This window comes from Saimiri boliviensis, chromosome 8, assembly GCF_048565385.1.
Source record: "Saimiri boliviensis isolate mSaiBol1 chromosome 8, mSaiBol1.pri, whole genome shotgun sequence".
NCBI lineage: Eukaryota > Metazoa > Chordata > Mammalia > Primates > Cebidae > Saimiri > Saimiri boliviensis.
In genome coordinates this window covers 9,856,086-9,878,872 of record NC_133456.1, presented here as the reverse complement: position 1 = coordinate 9,878,872, position 22,787 = coordinate 9,856,086, and the positions used below count along the sequence as shown (strand labels likewise).

The 22,787-nt window shown below is 43.6% G+C and overlaps 1 protein-coding gene across 1 annotated transcript; it reads right to left on the bottom strand.

Moving 5' to 3' along the window:
• Window positions 1-9,747: 9,747 nt before the first annotated feature.
• Window positions 9,748-12,798, bottom strand: IQCF1 (IQ motif containing F1). The gene is made up of 4 exons (XM_003936607.3): window positions 12,715-12,798; window positions 12,409-12,513; window positions 12,214-12,276; window positions 9,748-10,297 (listed from the first exon to the last, which is right to left on the bottom strand). Exons 1-4 carry the CDS (start codon window positions 12,715-12,717, stop codon window positions 9,851-9,853), a joined length of 618 nt encoding a protein of 205 aa, XP_003936656.1. The 5' UTR covers window positions 12,718-12,798; the 3' UTR covers window positions 9,748-9,850.
• Between the last annotated feature and the right edge of the window lie 9,989 nt (window positions 12,799-22,787).

The window sequence follows — 22,787 nt, the reverse complement described above, 5'->3', positions numbered from 1 at the left end:
TTTGTCAAATGGTTTTTTTTTTTTTTTTTTTTGAGACGGAGTTTCGCCCTTGTTACCCAGGCTGGAGTGCAATGGCGCGATCTTGGCTCACCGCAACCTCCGCCTCCTGGGCTCAGGCAATTCTCCTGCCTCAGCCTCCTGAGTAGCTGGGATTACAGGCACGTGCCACCATGCCCAGCTAATTTTTTGCACTTTTAGTAGAGACGGGGTTTCACCATGTTGACCAGGATGGTCTCGATCTCTCGACCTCGTGATCCACCCGCCTCAGCCTCCCAAAGTGCTGGGATTACAGGCTTGAGCCACCGCGCCCGGCTTGTTTTGTTTTTTGAGATGGAGTCTCACTGTGTTGCAAGGCTGGAGCGCGGTGGCGCAATCTAGGCTCCCTGCAACCTCTGCCTCCCAGGTTCAAGCAATTCTCTGCCTCAACCTCCCAAATGGCTGGGATTGTAGGCGTCCTCCATCATGTCTGGCTAATTTTTTTTTTTTTTTTTTTTTTTTTTTTGTATTTTTAGTAGAGACAGGGTTTCAGCATGTTGGCCAGGCTAATCTTGAATTTCTGACCTCATGATCCACCCACCTCAGACTCCTAAAGTGCTGGGATTACAGGCGTGAGCCACCACGCCCGGCCCTAATGTTTTCTAACTTCAAGTTATATGATCATGTGGTTTTCCTCTTTTAAATTAATCATGTAAGTTATAATGGTTGGTTTTCAAGTATTGAAACTGTGAACTCTTGAAATATGAAGTTGTGCATTCCTGAAATGAGGCCCACTTGGTCATGTTGTGGTGTGTGTGTGTAATACACACAGTCATGCACTACATAACAGTATTTCAGTCACATATACACCAGTGGTCCCATAATACTATAATATGATGTTTTTACTGTACTTTTTCTATGCTTAGATACACAGACATCATTGTATTATAATTCCCTAACGTATTCAGCAGAGTAATATGCTGTACAGGTTTGCAGCCTAGGAGCAATAGGCTGTACCTTGCCTATACAGCCTAGTTACGTCGAAAACTATACCATCTGCATTTATGTAAGCATACTCTATGGTGTTCCCACAAAAATGAAATCACCTAATGGTGCATTTCCCAGAACATATCCCCATCATTAAGCGATATGTGACTGTAATATTATATATTTTCTGTTAAATTGGATTTGCTAATGCTTAGTTAATAAATTTTTTGTTTCTGTGTTCATAACTTATATTGGTCCACAGATTTCTTTCTTTCTTTTTCTTTTTTTTTTTTTCTTAGACAGAGTTTTACCCTTGTCCCTCCCGGGCTGGAATGCGGTGGCACGATCTTGGCTCACTGCAACCTCCACCTCCTGGGTTCAAGCGTTTCTCCTTTCTCAGCCTCCTGAGTAGCTGGGATTACAGGCACCCACCACCACGCCCAGCTAATTTTTATATTTTTGGTAGAGACAGAGTATCCCATGTTGGCCATGCTGGTCTTGAACTTCTGAACTTGGGTGATTCACCCGCCTAGGCCTCCAAAAGGGCTGAGATTACAAGTGTGAGCCACCGGGCCTGGCCTTGGTCTGTAATTTTCTTTCTTTCTTTTTTTTTTTCTTTTTTTGAGATGGAGTTTCACTTTTGTTATCCAGGCTGGAGTGCAATGGCGCGATCTCGGCTCACCGCAACCTCCGCCTCCTGGCTTCAGGCAATTCTCCTGCCTCAGCCTCCTGAGTAGCTGGGATTACAGGCACGCGCCACCATGCCCAGCTAACTTTTTGTATTTTTAGTAGAGACGGGGTTTCACCATGTTGACCAGGATAGTCTCAATCTCTTGACCTCGTGATCCACCCACCTTGGCCTCCCAAAGTGCTGGGATTACAGGCTTGAGCCACCGCGCCCGGCCTCGTAATTTTCTATTCTTACACTATCTTTGTCTGGTCTTGCTGTCAGGATAATGTTGGCCCCATAAAATGAATTGAAAAGTGTCTCTCCTCTTCTATTTTGCAGAAGAGATGGTGTAGAATTGGTGTTATTTGTAAAATACTTGGTAGGAGTTGCCAATAAAACCAACTAGAAGGTTTTAAACTGCAAATTCAATCTTTTAAATAGCTATAGAATGGTTCCAGTTATTTATTTCATGTTGGACAAGTTTTGGTATAGCAAGTAGTTTTTTGTTTTCAGTGAATTGATCCATTCATTAATTTAATGTGTATTGTACATAGTATTCCCTTGGTATCCTTATCAAGTACCATAGGAAGCTCTGACTCTAAAATAACCTGGTGGAATTGCCCAATTTGAATGTGGTGGCCAGCTGGTTATCCATTCACCTGGATCAGTCATTGTGGGTGGCATCTGGAAGGGCTTAACCATGGGCAAGGCAGGCTTTCTGCAGCTGAAGCAGTCCCTGAAGGAGCTAACAGTTGCAGTCAGCACTCCTGGGAGCTGATACAACAGGTCTTTTGTCGAAGAGGATTCTGAGTGGTGCGTCTCCACATCCACCATAAGCACAATCTGTCTAACCTAGCATAAGAGTCTCTCTCTCTCTCTCTCTCTCTCTCTCTCTCTCTCTCTCTCCTCCTCCACTTCTTCTTCTTCCTTCTCCTCCTCCTCCTCCTCCTTCTTCTTCTTCTTCTTCTTCTTCTCTCTCTCTCTCTCTCTCTCTCTCTCTCTCTCTCTCTCTCTCCTTCTCTCTCTCAGAGACAGGGTCTCACTCTGTTACCCAGGCTGGAGAGTAATGACATGATTACAGTTCACAGCACCTGCAACCTCCTGGGCTCAAGTGACCCTCCCACTTCAGTCCTTCAGTAGCTGGGACCACAGGCACGTACCATCATGCCCAGACATTTTTTGTATTTTTTGTACAGATGGAATTTTGCTATGTTGCCCAGGCTGGTCTAGAACTCCTGGGCTCAAGTGATCCTCTCACCTTGGCCTCCCAAGGTGCTGGGATTATAGGTGTGAGCCACTGTGCACAGCCAGAAGTCTCATTTTCTAATAGGTGGATATTACTACATTTACTGATTCCTAATATATCTGGCTTATTGCTATACCATTTTGTAATCTATAATTTCCCTTATGATTTATTTTTATCATCCTGTCTTTTTTGGATTAATTAGGTTTTCAGTGAGTTTTAAGATTAGTGAGGTTTTTTTCTTTCTACTGTTTTAGGAATTTTCTCAGATATTGTGAGTTTCTTACCCATACTTAGACCTCCACTTCATCACCAAAAAGAACTGATTTCACTGGAGTTGACAACATGCTTGCTTAAATAAATAGCGTTTCTCAGCCTCCCTTGCGACTGGAGTGGTCACGTGATATTCACTGGCCAATGAGATGCCAGCAGGAGTCACTGGGTGAGCCTTCTGAGAAAGCTCTGTAATGAGCCAAGCTGGGCTCCAAATGGGCCGTTTTCCCATTTCACCTTAACCCTCTTCTTCCCTAAAATGTGAACATGATGGCCAGCACTCTGGTAACCACTTTCAGAGCGTGAGGACATGGGTTACCTCCCAACATAGTGGGGAGGTGGTGTGGTAACCGTAAATGCTTAGCTTCGTGATGACATCATGGCGCTGCCCACTGGGCCTGGACTGTTCACTCGCAGACTTCTTTTAGGTGATATAAAACAAACCTCTAATTTGTTTGACTCACTGTATTTTAGATTTCTGTTTTAGTTGAATGTAGTTTCTGATTTACCTAGACATTATAAACCTCATTGCTTTCCTTCTAGTACTTACACTTACATGTTTACACAGATTTTATTTTGCATTTTCTGAAGTAAATCAGTATCACCCGGGCCTCAAACCAGGCAGGAGCTTTAGTGCAAGTTCCTTTTCTCTGTACATTACCTCCAACAACCTCCCATGTTGCCATCATTTGAGAAATAGACATATTTTATAGAAATACATATTTTGGTCATATGCAGTGGCTCACGCTTGTAATTCCAACACTTTGTGAGGCTGAGGCAGGCAGACTGCTAGAGCCCAGAGTTTTGAGAGCAGCCTTGGAAGCATAGTGAGACCCCCATCTCTACAAAAAAATACAAAAATTAGCCAGGCATTGTGGCATGCACCTGTAGTCCCAGCTACTCAGGAGGCTGAAGTGGAAGAATCACTTGAGCCTGGGAGGTGCAGGCTGCAGTGACCCATAATCCAGCCACTGCAGCCCAGCCTGGTAACAGAGAGAGACTCTGTCTAAAAAAACAAGAAAAAAAGAAATACACATATTTTATAGGAAAATCTTCAGTCATAATAATAAATTTTCATGGCATCTATACTCATCACTAAGTCTTGTGCCACTCCCCTGGATTTCTTTTCCTTTGTCATGGAGTTAATTTCCCAGAGATACAGTCAGAGACTTCTGATGCAGATTAAATTTTGAATTCAAAGAATGGCTTTTACTTTGCACCTACACTTGAATGACATTTGGGGTAGTATAACAATCAATGCTCACATTTACTTTCTCTCAGAACATTGGGAGTGTCGCTCCGTTTTCTCCTTACACTCAGTGTTGATGCTGAGAAAGCTAATGTGAATCTGAAACATATTCCTTAGGAGGTGATGTGTTGATTCCTTTTCCTCTTTAAGTATTCTATCTTCATCAGTTAAGAGATTGTGTTGTGACCTGTGTGAAGCTCCATCTGTTTTCCTTCATCTTTTGAGGGCAAGTGAGTCTCTTTAAGCTCTGGAAAACTCATCAATGCTTTGAATGTTTCTGCCTCCATCTCTGCAGTTCCTTTCTTGGGGATACACATTCAACCATGACTGGAACTTCCGGATCAATGCCTCATTCTTTTATTTATTTTCTTTAACTTTTTTCATTTCTCTGACCTTTTGTGCTACACTCCAGGAGGATTCTTCACATCAAAGTCTCCACTCACTAATCTGCACTTTATACATCCATTCTGCTACTCATCCGACTTACTAGGTCTTAATTTTGACAATCATTATTCCTTTCTGAGATCCATAAATGGCTTTTAAATAGGGCTTGTTCTTTTGTATTTAAGAGGTCTTTCTCCACCCAATGAGGATATTAATTTCGCAAGTCTTTCCCTTGGTTATCAGGTTTCTGCTTGCACAGCTTAAGAATGCTTTTTCATGCTGTTGGTTTCCTCCAAAGCTTGGTGATTCTTGTTTGAGTGATCATCTTTGTTTTTAGATTTCCCGTTAGTCTATTGAGTGCCACGTCCCTGATTCCATGGTTCTCAGGGGAGGTGGCGGACAACACTTGGATAATATTCGGGTGAGTTTATGATTCTATGCTGAAAAAAATTATTCTGCAGAAAGTTGGGGCTGTGGCTTCACTCTCTCTTTGCACTCATTGTTGCTGCTGAGAAAGCTGAAGTCAACCTGACTCAATCCTTGATGAGTAAACCATTGGTTTTATTTCCTATTTAAATGTTTCAGTATCTTAGCTAGGTGCAGTGGCTCACGCCTGTAATCCCAGCACTTTGGGAGACCAAGGTGAGCAGATCACCTGAGGTCAGGAGTTCAAGACCAGCCTGGCCAAAATGGTGAAACCCCGTCTCTACTAAAAATACAAAAATTAGCCAGGCGCAGTGGCAGGTGCCTGTAATCCCAACTACTCAGGAGGCTGAGGTAGGAGAATTGCTTGAACCTGGGAGGCAGAGGTTGCAGTGAGCCAAGATCACACCACTGTAGCCTGGGGAACAAGAGCAAAACTCCATCTCAAAAAAAAAAAGTTTCAGCATTTTATCTTCAGCCATAACATGTTTTGGGTTCCATCTGTTTTCAGTCATCTCAGTGCAGTTGGTCAACTGTCTTAAACTGTAGTTCTTTCTAAAGAATCTCATTAAAGCTCTCATTGATGATGGGAGATCCTCTCATTCATGCTTGAGTGCGCCTTTCCTCCATTCTCCATCTTTCTCAGAAGCATACATTTGACCAACAGTGAAACTTCCAGGTCTTCCATTTCCGTGGAGTGGGCTGTCAGGATGGGACCTCTGTGAGTGGTCCTCTGAGCAGGGGCCTTGCTGTGCACAGGTGTCACATGGCTCCAGGCCCTGCCATGCCATCCCAGGCCAGTCACAGAGCCCTCTGCCATCAGCCACTCTCTTGTGGGTCAATGGAGAGCCAGCTGCTACTCCTATGGGCATATTCCAACCAGCGCCCTGCGGACCCCACAGCTCTGCTGTCCCTAGACCAGCTAGTTCCAAGCATGGAGAAACTGCATGGCCACTCTTGCCTTTGCTTTTGCTTTTCTAAATCTTTGACTGATTGTCTTTCAGTTTTTTCACATATGCCTGTCTTTTAGGGATTCCACATGATTTCCATTCTCTGAAGGCAACCTTCCTATATTTTAGGTACTAGTACAAACTTTTGACATCAATGTATTTCCTTTCTGTTATTCCTATGAATTCATAAAGGGAGAGGAAGGCCTGAGCCTGTACTCAAACATTTTGATTCATTATTTCATGAACAATTTCCAGATCTTCTGTGTGGTTATGCTTGCTTGAGGTTTGAGGTGAAAACATTGAAGCGTATATTAGCCTGTGATTGAGAATTTTTTTCTGCAGACGTTTTGTCTCCGTTTTTTAAATTGAAAATTTAGTTTTCTCTTGCCCTTGCCTTTATTTTTTTTCCCTTTCCTTCCTGAATCAGTCAGTCAGTCTGAAATCCTCAGGCTGGGCAGTGCAGCATAGATGCACCAGGGGGAAAGAGAGCCACCATGTAACAGAGCCAGGTGAGGGAGGGTCACAAGACAGGGGAAGAAGGCATTGGTCTAGGAGGGACCAGCATGGAACTCAGGCAGTGGGTGGAGGAGTCCACACAGGCGTGTAAGACCATACCAGTGATGGTGTCATATCCAGCAGGATGAGAAGGGCATCCTTGGTGGCATAGACCGTCAGAACCTGAGCGCAGTGAGGAGGATATCCACACAGAGGGTGGCCTGACATTTTGTGTCAGCTCAGGTGGGGCGAAGGGACATTTACCCCAATTATCAGACTAATGTGGGGAGCCACAGCCTGAGCCACAGGAAGAGGGCAATAGATGGCCTGGTATATCAGAGATCAAGAGAAGTGAGCCAATGTCTCTGTGAGAGGCCAGCAATAGCTGTGTAGAATCAGTTGCACACAGAGAAGATCAAATAAGAAAATGTATTAAAGATAACGGGAGCTAGGAGCGTCACTCTCAGGAAGAGGAGTTAGAAATACAGAAAGGAGGCCGGGCACAGTGGCTCATGCCTGTAAGCCCAAGACTTTGTGAGGCCAAGGTGGGTGGATCACTTGAGGTCAGGAGTTCAAGACTAGCCCAGCCAACATGTCAAAACCCTGTCTTTACTAAAAATACAAAAATTAGCCAAGCATTTTGGTGGCTGCCTGTAATCCCAGCTACTTGGGAGACTAAGACAGAAGAATTACTGGAACCCAGAGGCGGAGGTTGCAATGAGGTGAGATCATGCAACTGCACTCCAGCCTGGGCAACAGAGCCAGACTCCATCTCAAAGAAAGAAAGAAAGAAATATGGAAAGGAGAAAACTAGAGTGCATTCTTAAATTTGGTGTGGGATTGGAGCTATCAGTGTGAATACATAGATTTCAATATAGATAAACAAAAAATTTATATCTGTGTCTTATCTGTAGAAATAAACACAGATAGAAATGTGCATTGCTTGTGCATATGCACAAACATGTATTTCCTGGCTCTGTCCACTGAGGAGGACCCGGAGCAGGAGTACCTCAACAACAATGAGCCTGCTGCCATGTGCTCTGCTGGGCCACTCCAGCTGACCCCAGAATTGGCTGCTTTTTCCATGGCTACCAGTATTTTAAGTTTGTTTGTGACTCTTTTCCTTGTTTTGATGCTGATGCAGAAACTTTTTAATTTTATTGAGGTACAGTTAGCAAAGTTAAATACAATATAGGTGTATAAACTTGATGTTTTGAAGATGCTAGTTTTTATGGTGCTTGACATTTACCCTGGAAGGTGGGGAACGTTAGCACCAGTTCACAGCTCAGGACACTGGGCTCAGAGAGGGGAAATGACTTATTCATGGCCACACAGCAGTGAGAGGCAGAGCCAGGGATCAGATCGAGGTCAGAGCTTTGTGCTCTGAGACTCTGAAGACAGGACAACAGAAAGCAAGGAGAAAGACAGCAATCCTTCAGAGTGGGTATGAGAGAGCCAGGTCCTGAATGAGACACAAGGGGCAGGACACAGCAAGACAGAGCAGGGAATACAGAGCTCATGCCCCAGAGCTAGAGCCTGAGACTTTTGAGCACGTCTCAGAACATCTGGGAGCTGAGGAACCAGCTCTCCAGGGCACAGTCATTGAAGAAGGACTGGATGTAGGCTGTGACTCAGGACTCAGAATCCTCCCTCTGCAGGGAACCACAGGACAGGGACAGCAGTATCAACAGGCAGAGGTTCAGCCTAAACTTAACCTCTTTTTTTGCTTTTATTAATTTTTTAATTTATAACTGACAAAAATTATACATAATTATGGGATATAATGTTATATTTCAATGCATGTATATATGTATAATGACCAAATTGGGATATTTACCATATCCATCACTTTAAACATTTATCATTTCTTTATAGTGACAACATTCAAAATCTTGTTTTAAGAATCTTGAAATAAGGCCGGGCACGGTGGCTCAAGCCTGTAATCCCAGCACTTTGGGAGGCCGAGGCGGGTGGATCACGAGGTCGAGAGATCGAGACCATCCCGGTCAACATAGTGAAACCCCGTCTCTACTAAAAATACAAAAAATTAGCTGGGCATAGTGGCACGTGCCTGTAATCCCAGCTACTCGGGAGGCTGAGGCAGGAGAATTGCCTGAACCCAGGAGGCGGAGGTTGCGGTGAGCCGAGATCGCGCCATTGCACTCCAGCCTGGGTAACAAGAGCGAAACTCTGTCTCAAAAAAAAAAAAAAAAAAAAAAAGAATCTTGAAATATACACTACATTGTTATTTGCTAAATGGCAAATAGATACATGAAAAATTGTTCAACATCACTAATTATCAGAGTAATGCAAACCTTCACCTCTTATTTGGCCCTTATCATCACCTGGTCGCCAACCCCACCCCAAGCTGGGAGCATTTCACAGGAAGGGACTTTCAGAGGAGCCAGCTCTGCCTGGATTGGTCCTTGCAGTAGTTGGACCATGGGAGAGAGTAAGGAAGACAAGACTGACGCCTCCTCAGCTCCTGCAGCTGTGATAACCTGAGGTCTAATACTCACCAGAGGATTGGGCTGGTAGCAAAATGCCCTCTCTCGCACCCCTTGCCTGGGGAACCTCCCACGCCAGGCTGGTCTGGAGGAAAATGAGTCCTAGCTTCCATATGGAGCTCGAGGGCAAGGGACAGATGGGGTTTGAGGTGAGGATGAGGACTTGAGTTATGCTAACAGCTTCCAGTTTGGTCTCAGATTCTTAGAAGCCAAGTATAAGGACATAGCCCCCAGTGCACCAGGGAGACAGGATCACAGGGCTTGGGGTTGGGGGGCTCCTCTCAGTCGTAGGGATTGGGGAACAAACTCTGAGCAACTAGATCCAGTCCGGTGAATTCCTGGAGAATGCTGAATTCCTGGAGAATGCCATGACCACCACCAGCCAGGCTTCCATTACACCCGGTCCTGGGGAGGGTGCGCTATTTACGTAGAATGATGTAAATATGAATGATGCTCCCTGGAGTTGGCCAATTGACAGGTCTTTGACCTCAACTTTCCTTCCTATGGCAGACATTGCTAATCAATCACAATCTCTGCTCAGTCTGGAAGAGGGGCTCAGAGTCCTGCTCCACATGAGGCCTCAGACAAGCCCTGCCCATTCCTCAGAGCTGGTATATGAAATGCCAAGTATCTGCCATCCTTTGCTCTGATCTGCTCTGCTTGTCGAACAGAGACTATGCAGAAAAGACCACTTCATTCCTTTATTGAGATGGGAATACACTCCGTCACAATGCAAGGTCCTGAGCCCAGCAAGATCTCCAGCTCGAGATGCAGCTGGTTGGCCGTGACTCTGTACTGGCCCTTGATGAACCCCCGGGAAGCACAGGCACGGCACCTCCAGTAGGCCTGGATGATGCGAACAGCATTGAGCACCTGGCAATAACGCCTGCGGATGCGCCACATGCGGGCCTGGGACTGCAGTGTGACTGCTGCCCACTCCTCCCGGGAGAAGACCTCCAGCGCTGCCCGCCGCCTCTTCTCCAGAATCTTGGACAGCATCAGCCGCCACCAGCACTGAATGATGCAGGCTCTGAGGGCTGCGTGCAACAGTGCCCGACGCACCAGGGTCCCCCGCCACCAGGCCTGGATCTTGATGGCTACCATATCTTTGTCAGAGAGCTTCTTTTGGGTTTCTGGGGGCTTTCAAGAAAAAAGAGGGACCTTCAGAGAATGCTCCCCACTGGCTTCAGCCCTGGATGTGTCAGGAAAGGCCCTGATTCTCTATTAGCAACTGTCCCTTTTTCTGGAATTCAGGAGCACTGGGGAGGGCACTGGCTGGAACCGGAAGACCAGGTAGGTGTCCTGCCTCTGCCATCCTCTGGTTGATGGCCCCAAGCACATCACCTTGCCCCTGGGTCTCAGGTCCCCATCGTGGGTCACACCTGCCCAGTTTTCCATGGACCTAGTTGGCCAGCAAGGACACTGTGATATAGAGTCAAAGGGTTACCATGTTCCACCCAGGCCTTACCCTTCCTTTCAGACCCCTCCCAACTGCCAGTGAAATGACATCCTTTGCCAGCCCTGCCCTCTCATCCCTGACTCCAGCTCATAACCTCAGTCTGTTCTCTCCCTCTATCATGCCTGAGGACTAAACCCTGATATTTTTTTATCATGCCCGGATTCCTATCTAAAGGGGTCTGGGGAGTCATGCCCTACAAATCATAAATTCTCATCAGATGGATTTGATTTAACCCTATATATTGTGACTTACTTTCCAACCTGACCCTGGCATAATAACATTATGAGACAAGGAAGAAAAATGCTTTATCCCAAAACATGTTTCTTTGCCAAATTTTGAAATGGCCCTCCAAAGCTGTTCTTTGTGGGGGAAAATTTGCATCTGTAAAGAATCTATTAACATAGCTAGATCTTTTTCTTCCAGACCCACCCTCCCAATCCTGAAGAGATTAACTAAGGTCTGAAAGGGAAACATTCCTCATCTGTCGTATCTAAGGTCAGCCACTATAATACTTCAAAGGAACTTTGGTCTCCACAATTTTTTATCTTAACCTGAATGTTCCCTTTCTATGAATTCCAGGTCTTTAGACAAACTCAACCAATGGTCAGTCAGAAGATGTTTAAATTCACCTACAACCTGAAAGCACTGCCTTTCCCCCACCACACCTCCCTCCCTGCTTCTGCCACTGCTTTGAGTTGTCCTTTCTGGACACCTTTCTGGACCAAACCAATGTATTTCTTAAATGTGTTTGATTGATGTTTCATGTCTCTCTAAAATGTACAAAACCAAGCTGCAGCCTGACTACCTCGGGCACATGTTCTCAGGACTTCCTAAGGGCTGTGTTATGGGCCATGGTCACTCATATTTGGCTCAGAATAAATCTCTTCATATTTTACAGAATTCAGCTCTTTTCGTCAACATGTTAGGAACAAACAGTTCCTCTTCAAAAGATTTCACTCCCTTGTCCTTTGTTCTATTCTATAAGTAATCTTTCTTGCCTAACCTGCCAAGCTTGTAATTGACCTACACCGCCCTGCTTTCAGTCATGAGGTACAAACAGTTAACTTCCTACTTCTTTGTCCTGTTCTAAGCCTGTACCCAACATCCCTCCCTTATTTAAAAAAAATTGCAAATCTAGCCAATTGGAATCAGTTTAAATTGTGTGATCTGACCCCAACCCACAGGGGGAGAACACGGAAACAGGGACCGTGCTGGGCAATAAGAATGCCTTCTTTCTGTTGTTTTCAGTGTGCTCTTGCCACTGCCTGGTATACAAGAAGCATCCTTCTGCAAATCTAATTTGGCCTTGCTAAGAAATCCTTTGTTTGAGTGCTCATTTTCTTTGTGACTCCAAGCTCTTATTTCCAACAATTTTATAGTATTAAAGTTCCCCCACCCCAAAGTGCTTCTCTTCTCCATCATTTTTCTTAACTTTTGCATTTTAAATCTTAATTCACAAACACCATATATGCACAAGCTCAAACATGCACGCACACACTTCTGACTGAGCCCAGCTTCCCATATCATGGTCATTCCTTTCCAAAAGCACAGTCCCCACATCTCCAGCCCCAGCCCTGTGTGGTTTGGGAGGTCATACTTTTTCTAATTTCTCACTGGCATTGCCCACTGTCTGTGTCTCAACCAGAGCTGGAGTTTTAACCTGAAAAGGAAATGGGGAGAGGACTAACAAGACTGAGTTTATTTCTCTTCTTAGCTCAGCACCATGCAAAATACACTAGCCACAAGCACTAGGATATAGGATTAATGATATCCAAGTCAGGGCTCCTCCTACCTCTGCCTTCGACTTTGCTCCTAAGGACGAAGGGGACGGTGTCTCCTTCTGCTGAGGCTCATCTCTTTTTGAGGGCTCCTCCATCTTTGGGGGCTGCTTCTCCTCCTGCAATCAGCATTAGGGGAAAAGCAAGAGTGAGGCTGTTGTCCCTCCCTCTCCATTTAAGTATGGCAGGCATCCCCAGCTTCCAGGACTTCTCAGAGTCTTCAGTGTCAGGTGGTCCCTTCATCCAGAGAGATCTATGGGGACATCTCAGAGATCTATGGGGACATCTCTAACAAGCTGATGTGTCTGGCTTTCTCTTACCATTGGTCACACATGGATTAGGTGTAGATGGTTCAAATCCCCTCAGGTCTGTGTTCATCCAGCCATAGCATAGGCAGGAAGGGTAGAGGAAGAAAGACCTGTGATGTCATAATGATACCTGTGACTCAGGCACCAGATAGCACCTAACAGGTGAGCCCCCTCCAAGGGAAAGAGGGAAAGACAAAACTGCCCATTCTTTTCTGCCAGAAATGGCCAAAACCCTCACTTCAAAGGCAAGATGCCAGAAATACTGGCCCATTGATGTAAAGGTTTATAAAAAGGCAGTCATTGGTAATAACATTTAATTGAAAACACTTGGCAGGGTGCAGTGGCTCATGCCTGTAATCCCAGCACTTTGGGAGGCAAGGCAGACAGATCAACTGTGGTCAGGAATTCAAGACTAGCCTGCAAAACCACATAGGCAGAGCTGCCCAAGACCATGGGAACCCACCTCTTGCATCAGCATGACCTGGATATGAGACATGAAGTCAAAGGAGATCATTTTGGAGCCTTAAGATTTAACTGCCCCACTAGATTTCGGACTTGCATGGGGCCTGTAACCCTTTTGTTTTAACCAATCTTTCCCAGTTAGAATAGCTGTATTACTCAATACCTGCATCTCCATCGTATCTAGGAAATAACTAACATGCTTTTGATTTTACAGGCTCATAAGCAGAAGGGACTTGCCTTGTCTCGGATAAGACTTTGGACTGTGGACTTTTGAGTTAATGCTGAAATGAGTTGAGACTTTGAGGGGACTGTTGGGAAGGCATGATTGGTTCTGAAATGTGAGAACATGAAATTTGGGAGGGGTCAGGGCAGAATATGGTTTGGCTCTTGTCCCCACCCAAATCTCATCTTGAATTGTAACTCCCACAGTTCCTATGTGTCATGGGAGGAACCCAGTGGGAGGTGATTGAATCATGGGGGCAGATCTTTCCTGCACTTTTCTTGGGATAGTGAATGAGTCTTACGAGATCTGATGGTTTTTAAAATGGGAGTTTGCTTACACAAGCTTTCTTTGCCTGCTGCCATCCATGTAAGACATGACATGCTCCTCCTTGATGTCCACCATGATTATGAGGCTTCCCCAGTCATGTGGAACTATAAGTCCAATTAAGTCTGTAAGTCTTTTTTTGGTAAATTGCCCAGTCTTCGGTATGTCTTTTACAACAGCATGAAAATGGACTAATAGAGGGTATGACAGGGAAGGTGTGATATGTGTTCATTTGAGAAGGATAATAGGGTACAAGCCCTTGTAGTAACACTAGTCAGTTTTTTACTTTCCCCAACTCCCAACACTCCCACACACCTCCCCATAGCCCAACACAACACACACATAGTCATGATAGCCTTGTGCTTCATTATCTGGAAGAATAATCCCCAACCTCCTCACAACCTAAGTAGTGGACATCAGCTTTTTGAGAGATAAGAAGACAGAAAAGGCCAGCTATGGTGGCTCACACACACCTGTAATCCCAGCACTTTGGGAGGCCAAGGCAGGTGGATCACTTGAGCCCAGGAATTTAAGACCAGCCTGGGTAACATGGCAAAACCCTATATGTACAACAAATACAAAAATTAGCCAGGCGTGGTGGTGTGCATCTGTAGTCCCAGCTACTTGGGAGACAGAAGCAGAAAAAATCACCTGTGCCCAGGGAGGTCGAGGTTGCAGTAAGCCATGATTGTACCACTGCACTGCAACCTTGGTGACAAAGTGAGACCCAGTCTTAAAAAAAGAGAGAGATAGAAAAATTAAATCCAAAATCTAATTACAGATCAGAATATATGGGGTAACCCACATCGTGTGAAGAACAAAAAGCCCTGGCAACATTGAGAGAGGAAATGAGACAATATAAGGCAGGTCTGGACATGGAAGGGCTTCCCTCCAGAGGAGCCAGAAAGGAGGAAGAAATGCCACTTCCTGGGAATGTCAGAGGGCTCCACCTCCAGTTAGGATGCAGAGGGTCACAAAACACTCCCACAGCAACTGCACAATAAGGAAACACCTGACAAACTTAAAACAACATGGCAGTAGGTATGGAGCATCTAAATAAACTGAATTCTAGAGTAGGACTGTCCCTCTCTAGTTGCACAGGGGTTAGTGGCCGCTTTCATGCCTGTGGATATGTGCCAAATCTCTGGACACAGGGACCTGCAGGAGTGAGCCTGCCATATGCAGAAAAATGCTGCTGTGATGGGGAGAAACCAGCTGAACTTTCAATGGCTGCATGTGAGCTGTGAGGCAACTTGGAATCTGGGAAAGCCACAGACATGTACACACACACACACACACACACACACACACACACACACACACAGAGAGAGAGAGAGAGAGAGAAAGAGAGAGAGAGTCCTCTGCTGCCATCATTCCCTCCAATGAGACCTTTTCTGCTGGATCCGCAGCAGCAAAGGGAGCCAGGGGCTGGCCTGGACAGCAGAGAGAGCTTTCTCAAGTCTCACAGTGCTAAGATTCCACACTTTTGCTGGAGAAAGGAATCTGAGCCCATCCTCAAGACATTTGAAACTGAGGGGAATGCAAATCAACCAAAGTGTCAACACAGCCCCAGCTTAACTGAACTCTTGAATAGTTGAAAAGTGGCCTAGCCTAGCCTTTACTGCTTTTATCCATTGTTTGCATAAAATCTTAAAAAGTAGACACTTGAAGAGCAGAAAAATATAATCTGTAATCAAAAGGAAAAAAGGAATAGAAGCATATTCACAGATGATTCATATGTTAGAATTAGCAAAGACTTTGAAACAGCAAATATGACATAAATACATATAACAGAAAAAGAATTTAGAGGTAAAGGTAGAAAAAAATGAAAAAAGGGATAGAGAATTTTGGCAGACAAATGAAAGCTCCAGAAAACAGAATAAAAGAAATGTATTTTTTTTTCTATTTAGAGAGACAGGGTCTTGTTATATCAGCCACCTTGGTCTCAAACTCCTCAGCTCCAGAAATACTCCTGCCTCAGCTTCCTGAGTAGCTGGAACTACAGGCATGTGCCACCACGCCCAGTTATGAAATTCTAAAACTAAAAAATACCATGCCCAAAATGAATAGTTCACTAGAGAGAGTAGCAAAAGAAAGGACTGTCGAACTCCAAGGCAGGTCAAAAAATTATACAAACATGATAAAGACAAAGAAAACTACATGTACGTACAACAATAAAACTGATTTAAAAAATCAAGGGAAAAGAAAATTGTTTTTAAGAGCCAAGTGGTTCACCCCTATAATCCCAGCACTTTGGGAGGCTGAGGTGGGCAGATCACTCGAGATCAGGAGTTCGAGACCAGCCTGGCCAACAAGGTGGGAAAACCCAACTCTACTGAAAATACAAAAATTAGCTGGGTGTGATGGCATGTGCCTAAAATCCCAGCTACTCAGAGGCTGAGGTATGAGAATTGCTTGAACCTGGGAGGCAGAGGTTGCAGTGAGCCAAGATCGCACCACTGTGCTCCATCCTGAGTGAGAGAGTAAGACTCCATCTCAAAAAAAAAAAAAGAAAAGAAAAGAAAAAGAACAAAAAAAGAAACCAGTGGTGGCTAGGTGTGGTGGCTCATGCCTGTAATCCCAGCACTTTGGGAGGCTGAGGCAGGTGGACTGCTTGAGGCCAGAAGTTTAAGACCAACCTGGCCAACATGACAAAACCCCTTCTCTACTAAAAATACAAAAATTAACCTGGCATGGTGGTGCATGCCTGTAATCCCAGCTACTTGGAAGGCTGAGGCACAAAAATCACTTGATCCCAGGAGGTAGAGATTGCAAGATAATCTTTTCAAATTTCTTTAAAATACCATTGAGTCCGGTGCTGGCAAGATGAAGTAACTACACTATAGAAAATTTTTTCCAGTGATTACAATGGAAAACTCTGGACAGAATACGAAAAGCAACTAGACTCTGAAAAGTGAACAATAGCACACAGATTGGGGAAGAAAGTCAAATGTGAAGAACTATCAGTTCCAGTTTCCAAGTCAAAATGCAGAACTGCACACAGTGTCGACAATAAATAATCCAAAAGAAAGTCCTTACTTTGGGTCAGAGGATCAGAAAAAGACACTTCCTCGTGCTAGGGAATATGGACAGCATCCCTACTCTTCTTTCTGTGTTTCCTCTTGGCCCTACCCCAAGCCAGGCCCGCTCACAGAACTGCACTGTCACAGTGGTGGTGCTTTGGGCACGTGAAAAATCATCTCCCTGGCTAGAGGAAACATACAAAGGGACGGGATTCCTGTAGTCTGAAAGAAGTCATTTTTTTCTCATTTCTTTTGCCACTTCGCCCTGAAGGCAGCTCTAGTCACATGGAACTGCATAGAAGTGTGGTGGTCTAAAACTCTCAAACAAATCCATATTTCTGGCAGAGAAATCAAGAACATAATCTCTAGGAGTGGAAGAATGAGGAAAGCCCAGAAAATGTGGGAAAAGGAATCCCATAATTCTGTGTATAACAAACACATGTCTCAGCCTCATGCCTTAGCTGCACATTATAAATCAAAAATAAAATTCAAAGCCACTCAACCACCTGAATGGACCCCTCCTCTTGGCCAAGGGCGCTCCAGAGTTAACCTGTAAGACTAGTTCAGGCCATGATAGCAAGTGGGAGTCAGACATACCTCAATGCTATTAATATCAACACAGACCTTAAGAATGATAGAACATACACTTTAAGTCTGATAAGAAACACCTACAATCCATTTTCTCTGAAGCCTGCTACCTGGGGCCTCCATCTGCATAATAAACCCTTGGTTTCTGCAACCTCTTATCATAACCCAGATGTTCCTTTCTACTGATTCCAAGTCTTTACATAATAACTCAACCAATTGCCAATCAGAAAAATCTTTAAATCTGCCTATGACCTGGAAGCCCCCACTTCCAGTTGTCCTGCCTTTCCAGACCACACTAGTGTACATCTGACATGTATTGATTGATGCCTTATGACTCCCTAAAATGTATAAAACAAGTTGTAGGCTGACCACCTTGGGAACATGTTGTTAGGACTTCCTGAGGCTGTGTCACAGCATGTCCTTAACCTTGGAAAAATCAACTCCTAAACTGAGACTTGTCTCAGATACTTTTGGTTTACAGCATTCTTTGAAAAATGAACTATAACAAAAACCACTGCCAGGTCCCAAACTAACCCCTATGTAGCACATGCAAGGCAGACCTAAACAGCATGTAAAAGGCTTTGAAAACTGACACTGGCATTAGAATCATCATCCACAGAAAGCAAGACAAAGCCTCTGGTCTTTATGTATCTGATTTATCTGCTAAAATAAAAAGTAAATATTGTCCAGAGATGTAATATTTAAATAGTCTAGGATGCAATCAAAAATTACTCAACATATGAAGAGCCAGGAAAATCTGATTAATTCTCAAGGGAAAAGACAATCAGTTCTTGCCATTCCTAAGTCACTCAGATGTTGGAAGCAGTTAATGTAACCACTGTTCATGAAGCTGTTGGATACAGTGAGTTCCTCCTCAAAGGTTCCACTTGTTCAACTCCCTTGTTCTTTGTTCTCTATTTTCAAAGCCTAACTTCCTTGATCTTTGTGCCACCTTGCCCCTAGTCACAGTAAACAACCTTCCAACCATTCCCAATCTGTAACCCACATCTGTTCCTTATTTGTGCCCTTAGTTCTGAAACTACTCTTCCTGCTGCTGTAGACCCCACCCCTGCTCCAATTGAAGTAGCCAATTGGGCTCATGCTAGATTGTGTGGTCCAACTCCAGCCAATGGGGACCAGACACAGTACCAGGGACTAACTACATTAGGGATAAAAACCCCTTCCCTCATTTGCCTGGTGTGCTCTCACAGCAGCCAGAAGAGCAAGCAGCACACTTCCGCAGCAATAAATTTGCCTTGCTGAGAAATCCTTTGTTTAAGCGCTCATTTTCTTTGCAACTCCAAGCTGTTATTTCCAATAAAGCAAAGGTGAATCCTTCATAAGTGACTGGAGAGATAGAAACTCTAAGCAGAGAAGTAAAATAAAATGAGAATATAACCAGGGCCCTGCCCTCCCTCTCCCTCAGGAGGGCAGGTAGGTCCACCAAAATTTTAAAAATAAATACAACTGAATCAAAATTTTAGAACTGTAAAATACAGTCAATATCTGACATAAAGAATCCACTGACAGGCCCACTGGAAGAACATTGATGACAGAAAATCAGTCAGTGAATTTGAATATAGAGCAATTGAAATTAGCTAATCTGAACAACAGAGAAATAAAGATTGGAAAAAATAATAAACAGAGCCCCAGAGAACTGTGGAACAGTATCAAAAGTCTAACATTCATGTTATTGAAGACCTAGAAGGAAAGGAGAAATAAATTGGTCCAAAAAAATCGTTTGAAGAAATATGGCTAAAAATTTCCCAAATTTGGTAAAAGGCATAAATCTACAGATTTAAGAATCTCAGCAAACACCAAAAAGGATATAATCAAAGAAAACCATCCCAGATACATTATAATCAAACTCTTGAAAACCAAAGACCAAAAAAAAGAAAGAAAAGAAAAGAAAAAACACCTTAAAAGCATCCAGAGAAAAAATGATGCATTACTTATAGGGAAATAATGATTCAAATGACTGAATTCCTCATCAGAAATCATGAAGACCAGAAGACAGTGGAACAACATCTTTAAAATGCTTAAAGAGAACTGTCACCCAGAATTCTATATCCAGGAAAAAAAATCATTTTGGAATAATGATTATATGAAGACATTCTCAGATGAAGGAAATAAGAGAATTCATTGCCAGCAGAACTGTTGCTAAAGAAATGCTAAAGGAAGTTAGAAAGAAGAGAAATATTATCAGAGGGAAACTTGGAACTTCAGGAATGAAGAAAATACAACAGAAATGGTTATCTACGTAAATATAATACACTAAAAGAAGTAGTCTTTTAAGTTCTTTAGAATGTATTTGCCTGTTGTTATAGCATTGTCAGGTGGGGCTTTCAAAGTATGCAATGAAATACACATGCAAGGCCGGGCGCGGTGGCTCAAGCCTGTAATCCCAGCACTTTGGGAGGCCGAGGCGGGTGGATCACGAGGTCGAAAGATCGAGACCATCCTGGTCAACATGGTGAAACCCCGTCTCTACTAAAAATACAAAAAAACTAGCTGGGCGTGGTGGCGCATGCCTGTAATCCCAGCTACTTAGGAGGCTGAGGCAGGAGAATTGCCTGAGCCCAGGAGGCGGAGGTTGCAGTGAGCCGAGATCGCGCCATTGCACTCCAGCCTGGGTAACAAGAGCGAAACTCCGTCTCAAAAAAAAAAAAAAAAGAAATACACATGCAACTGTTACATAAGAGGGAAAGATGAAGGGACTTGTGTGGTTGTAAAGTTCCTACATTTTACTTGAGGAGATGAAGTATCAATTCTAACAGGTTGTGAAGGTATGCTATATGTATAAATATGTAGTCATCCTGAGAAAAAACACAGAGACATATTCAAAACCCCAAAGGTAAATTAAAATGGAACACTAGAGGCCAGGCGTGGTGGCTCACACCTGTAATCCCGCACTTTGGGAGGCCGAGGCAGGCAGATCATACGGTCAAGAAATCGAGACCACCCCGGCCAACATGGTGAAACCCCATCTCTACGAAAAATGCAAAAATTAACCGGGCTTGGTGGCAGGTGCCTATAGTCCCAGCTGCTTGGAAGGCTGAGGCAGGAGAATTGTGTGAACTTGGGAGGCGGAGGTTGCAGTGGACCAAGATTGCGCCACTACATTCCAGCCTGGCGACAGAGTGAGACTCTCTCACTCTGTCACAACAAAATGTAGCACACCCATTCAATAAGACACACATACACACAAAAAAAAGGAACACTAAAACATATTTAAATAACCCAAAAGAAAAAGAAATCAGGAATGGAGAACAGAAGGAGAAAATAAATAACAGAGGAAACACAGAAAACAAATGATAAACTATAGTCTTAAATGATGTCAATAATAATATTAGGCCAGGCACAGTGGCTGATGCCTGTAATCTCAGCACCGTGGGAGGCCAAGGTTAGTGGATCACCTGAGGTCAGAAGTTCAAGACCAGTCTGGCCAACATAGTGAAATTCCGTCTCTACTAAAAACACAAAAATTAGCTAGGCATGGTGGCATGCACCTGTAATCCCAGCTACTTGGGAGGCTGAAGCAGGAGAATCACCTGAACCTGGGAGGCAGAGGTTGTGGTGAGCCAAGATTGTGGCACTGCACTCCTTCCTGGGCAACAGAGCAAGAGACTCTGTCTCAAAATAATAATAATAATAATAATAATAATAATAATAAGACATGTAAACAGTCTAAATACACCAATTAAAAGAGAGGTAGTAACATATTGGTTTTTTTAAAAAAGACAAACTGTGTGCTCTCTATAATAAATCTATTTAAAATGTAATTATATAGGCATGTTAAAAGTAAAACAAGTACTTAATACACAATGAAAATAGTTAAAATTGTAAATTTTATGTTTATTTTACCTCAATAAAAAAAAAGTTAAGTAAAAGGATGGGACTTGCATTTCCAGCCAAGATGGAGCAACAGTCACTGGATTTACTCTCCCACTTGAAACAACCAAAAACTAGACAAAATCTAGAAAACAATGATTTTTAAGATTCTAGAAACCAAGAAATGAAGGACAGGATGATTCCCAAGAGACAGGAAACAAATGAGAGTTTACTTCCTGGAAAGTTTCCAGGCAACTGTACAGGAAGGGGGAGCCAAAGAAGATATCTCACTGGTAAGTAAGTATGTGTATAGATACTCAAAATCCTTAGTAATTAGGAAATGTAGACTAGAACCATAAACTCATATGGCCCACCTATTAAAATGCCTACAATTTAAAAGACTCATGCCAAGAGCCCGTAAGGATGTAGAGCAACTTGAACTCTTTAGACGGGACCAAACTTGTATACGCTGCTCATGAGAATGAAAAATGGTACAATGGTGCAAAAAAGTTTGACAGTTCTTAAAACATTTTGCATATACCTACCATGTGGCCCTCCTATTCTAGTCCTAAGTATTTTTCTTTTTTTCCCCCTGTGGTATTTCAGGAAGTCCTATGTATTTACCCAAGAGAAACAGAAGCATATGTGTACATAAAGACTTGTACACTGATGTTCATAGCAACTTTATTTGTAATAGACAAAACCTTAAAACAACACAAATGTGAACACATAAACAAAATGTAGCACACCCATTCAATGAGACACAAATTATTCCACAATAAAAAGGAATAAACTCTGGATATATACAGTAAGACGGATTAATCTCAAAGTAAGTTTTGTTAGAAAGTATACAGATTAAAAGAATATATCCTGAAACATTTATCATCTCTTTGTGTTGAGAACATTTCAAATCTTCTAGCTATTTTGAAACATACAATAAATTCTTTTTTTCTTTTTTGAGACAGAATCTCACTCTGTCACCCAGGCTGGAGTGCAGTGGCTTGATCTAGGCTCACTGCAACCTCCACCTCCTGGGTTCAAGCGATTCTCATGCCTCAGCCTCCCAAGTAGCTGGGATTACAGGCTTGCACCACCATGCCTGGCTAATTTTGTACTTTTAGTAGAGATGGGGTTTTGCCCTGTTGACCATGTTGATCTCGAACTCCTGACTTCAGGTGATCTGCCCGCCTCCACCTCCCAAGATGCTGGGATTACGGGTGTGAATCACAGCACTCAGCCACATGCAACAAATTCTTTTTTTTTTTTTTTTTTTTTTTTTTTTTTTTTTTTTTTTTTGAGATGGAGTTTTGCTCTTGTTACCCAGGCTGGAGTGCAATGGCGCGATCTCAGCTCACCACAACATCCGCCTCCTGGGTTCAGGCAATTCTCCTGCCTCAGCCTCCTGAGTAGCTCGGATTACAGGCATGTGCCACCTACTTTTTTGTATTTTTAGTAGAGACGGGGTTTCACCATGTTGACCAGGATGGTCTCGATCTCTTGACCTCGTGATCCATCCGCCTTGGCCTCCCAAAGTGCTGGGATTACAGGCTTGAGCCACCGCGCCCGGCCTAATAAATTCTTAACTATAGCCACCCTACTGTGCTAACACTTCAACTTATTCCTCCTAGCTAACT

Coding starts and splice junctions, on each gene's coding strand:
- IQCF1 (XM_003936607.3), bottom strand. Junction 12,277..12,408: donor GAGCAAAGTCGAAGGCAGAG/GTAGGAGGAGCC, acceptor TTTCCTTTTCAG/GTTAAAACTCCAGCTCTGGT. Junction 10,298..12,213: donor CCAGTGAGAAATTAGAAAAA/GTATGACCTCCC, acceptor TTTTCTTGAAAG/CCCCCAGAAACCCAAAAGAA.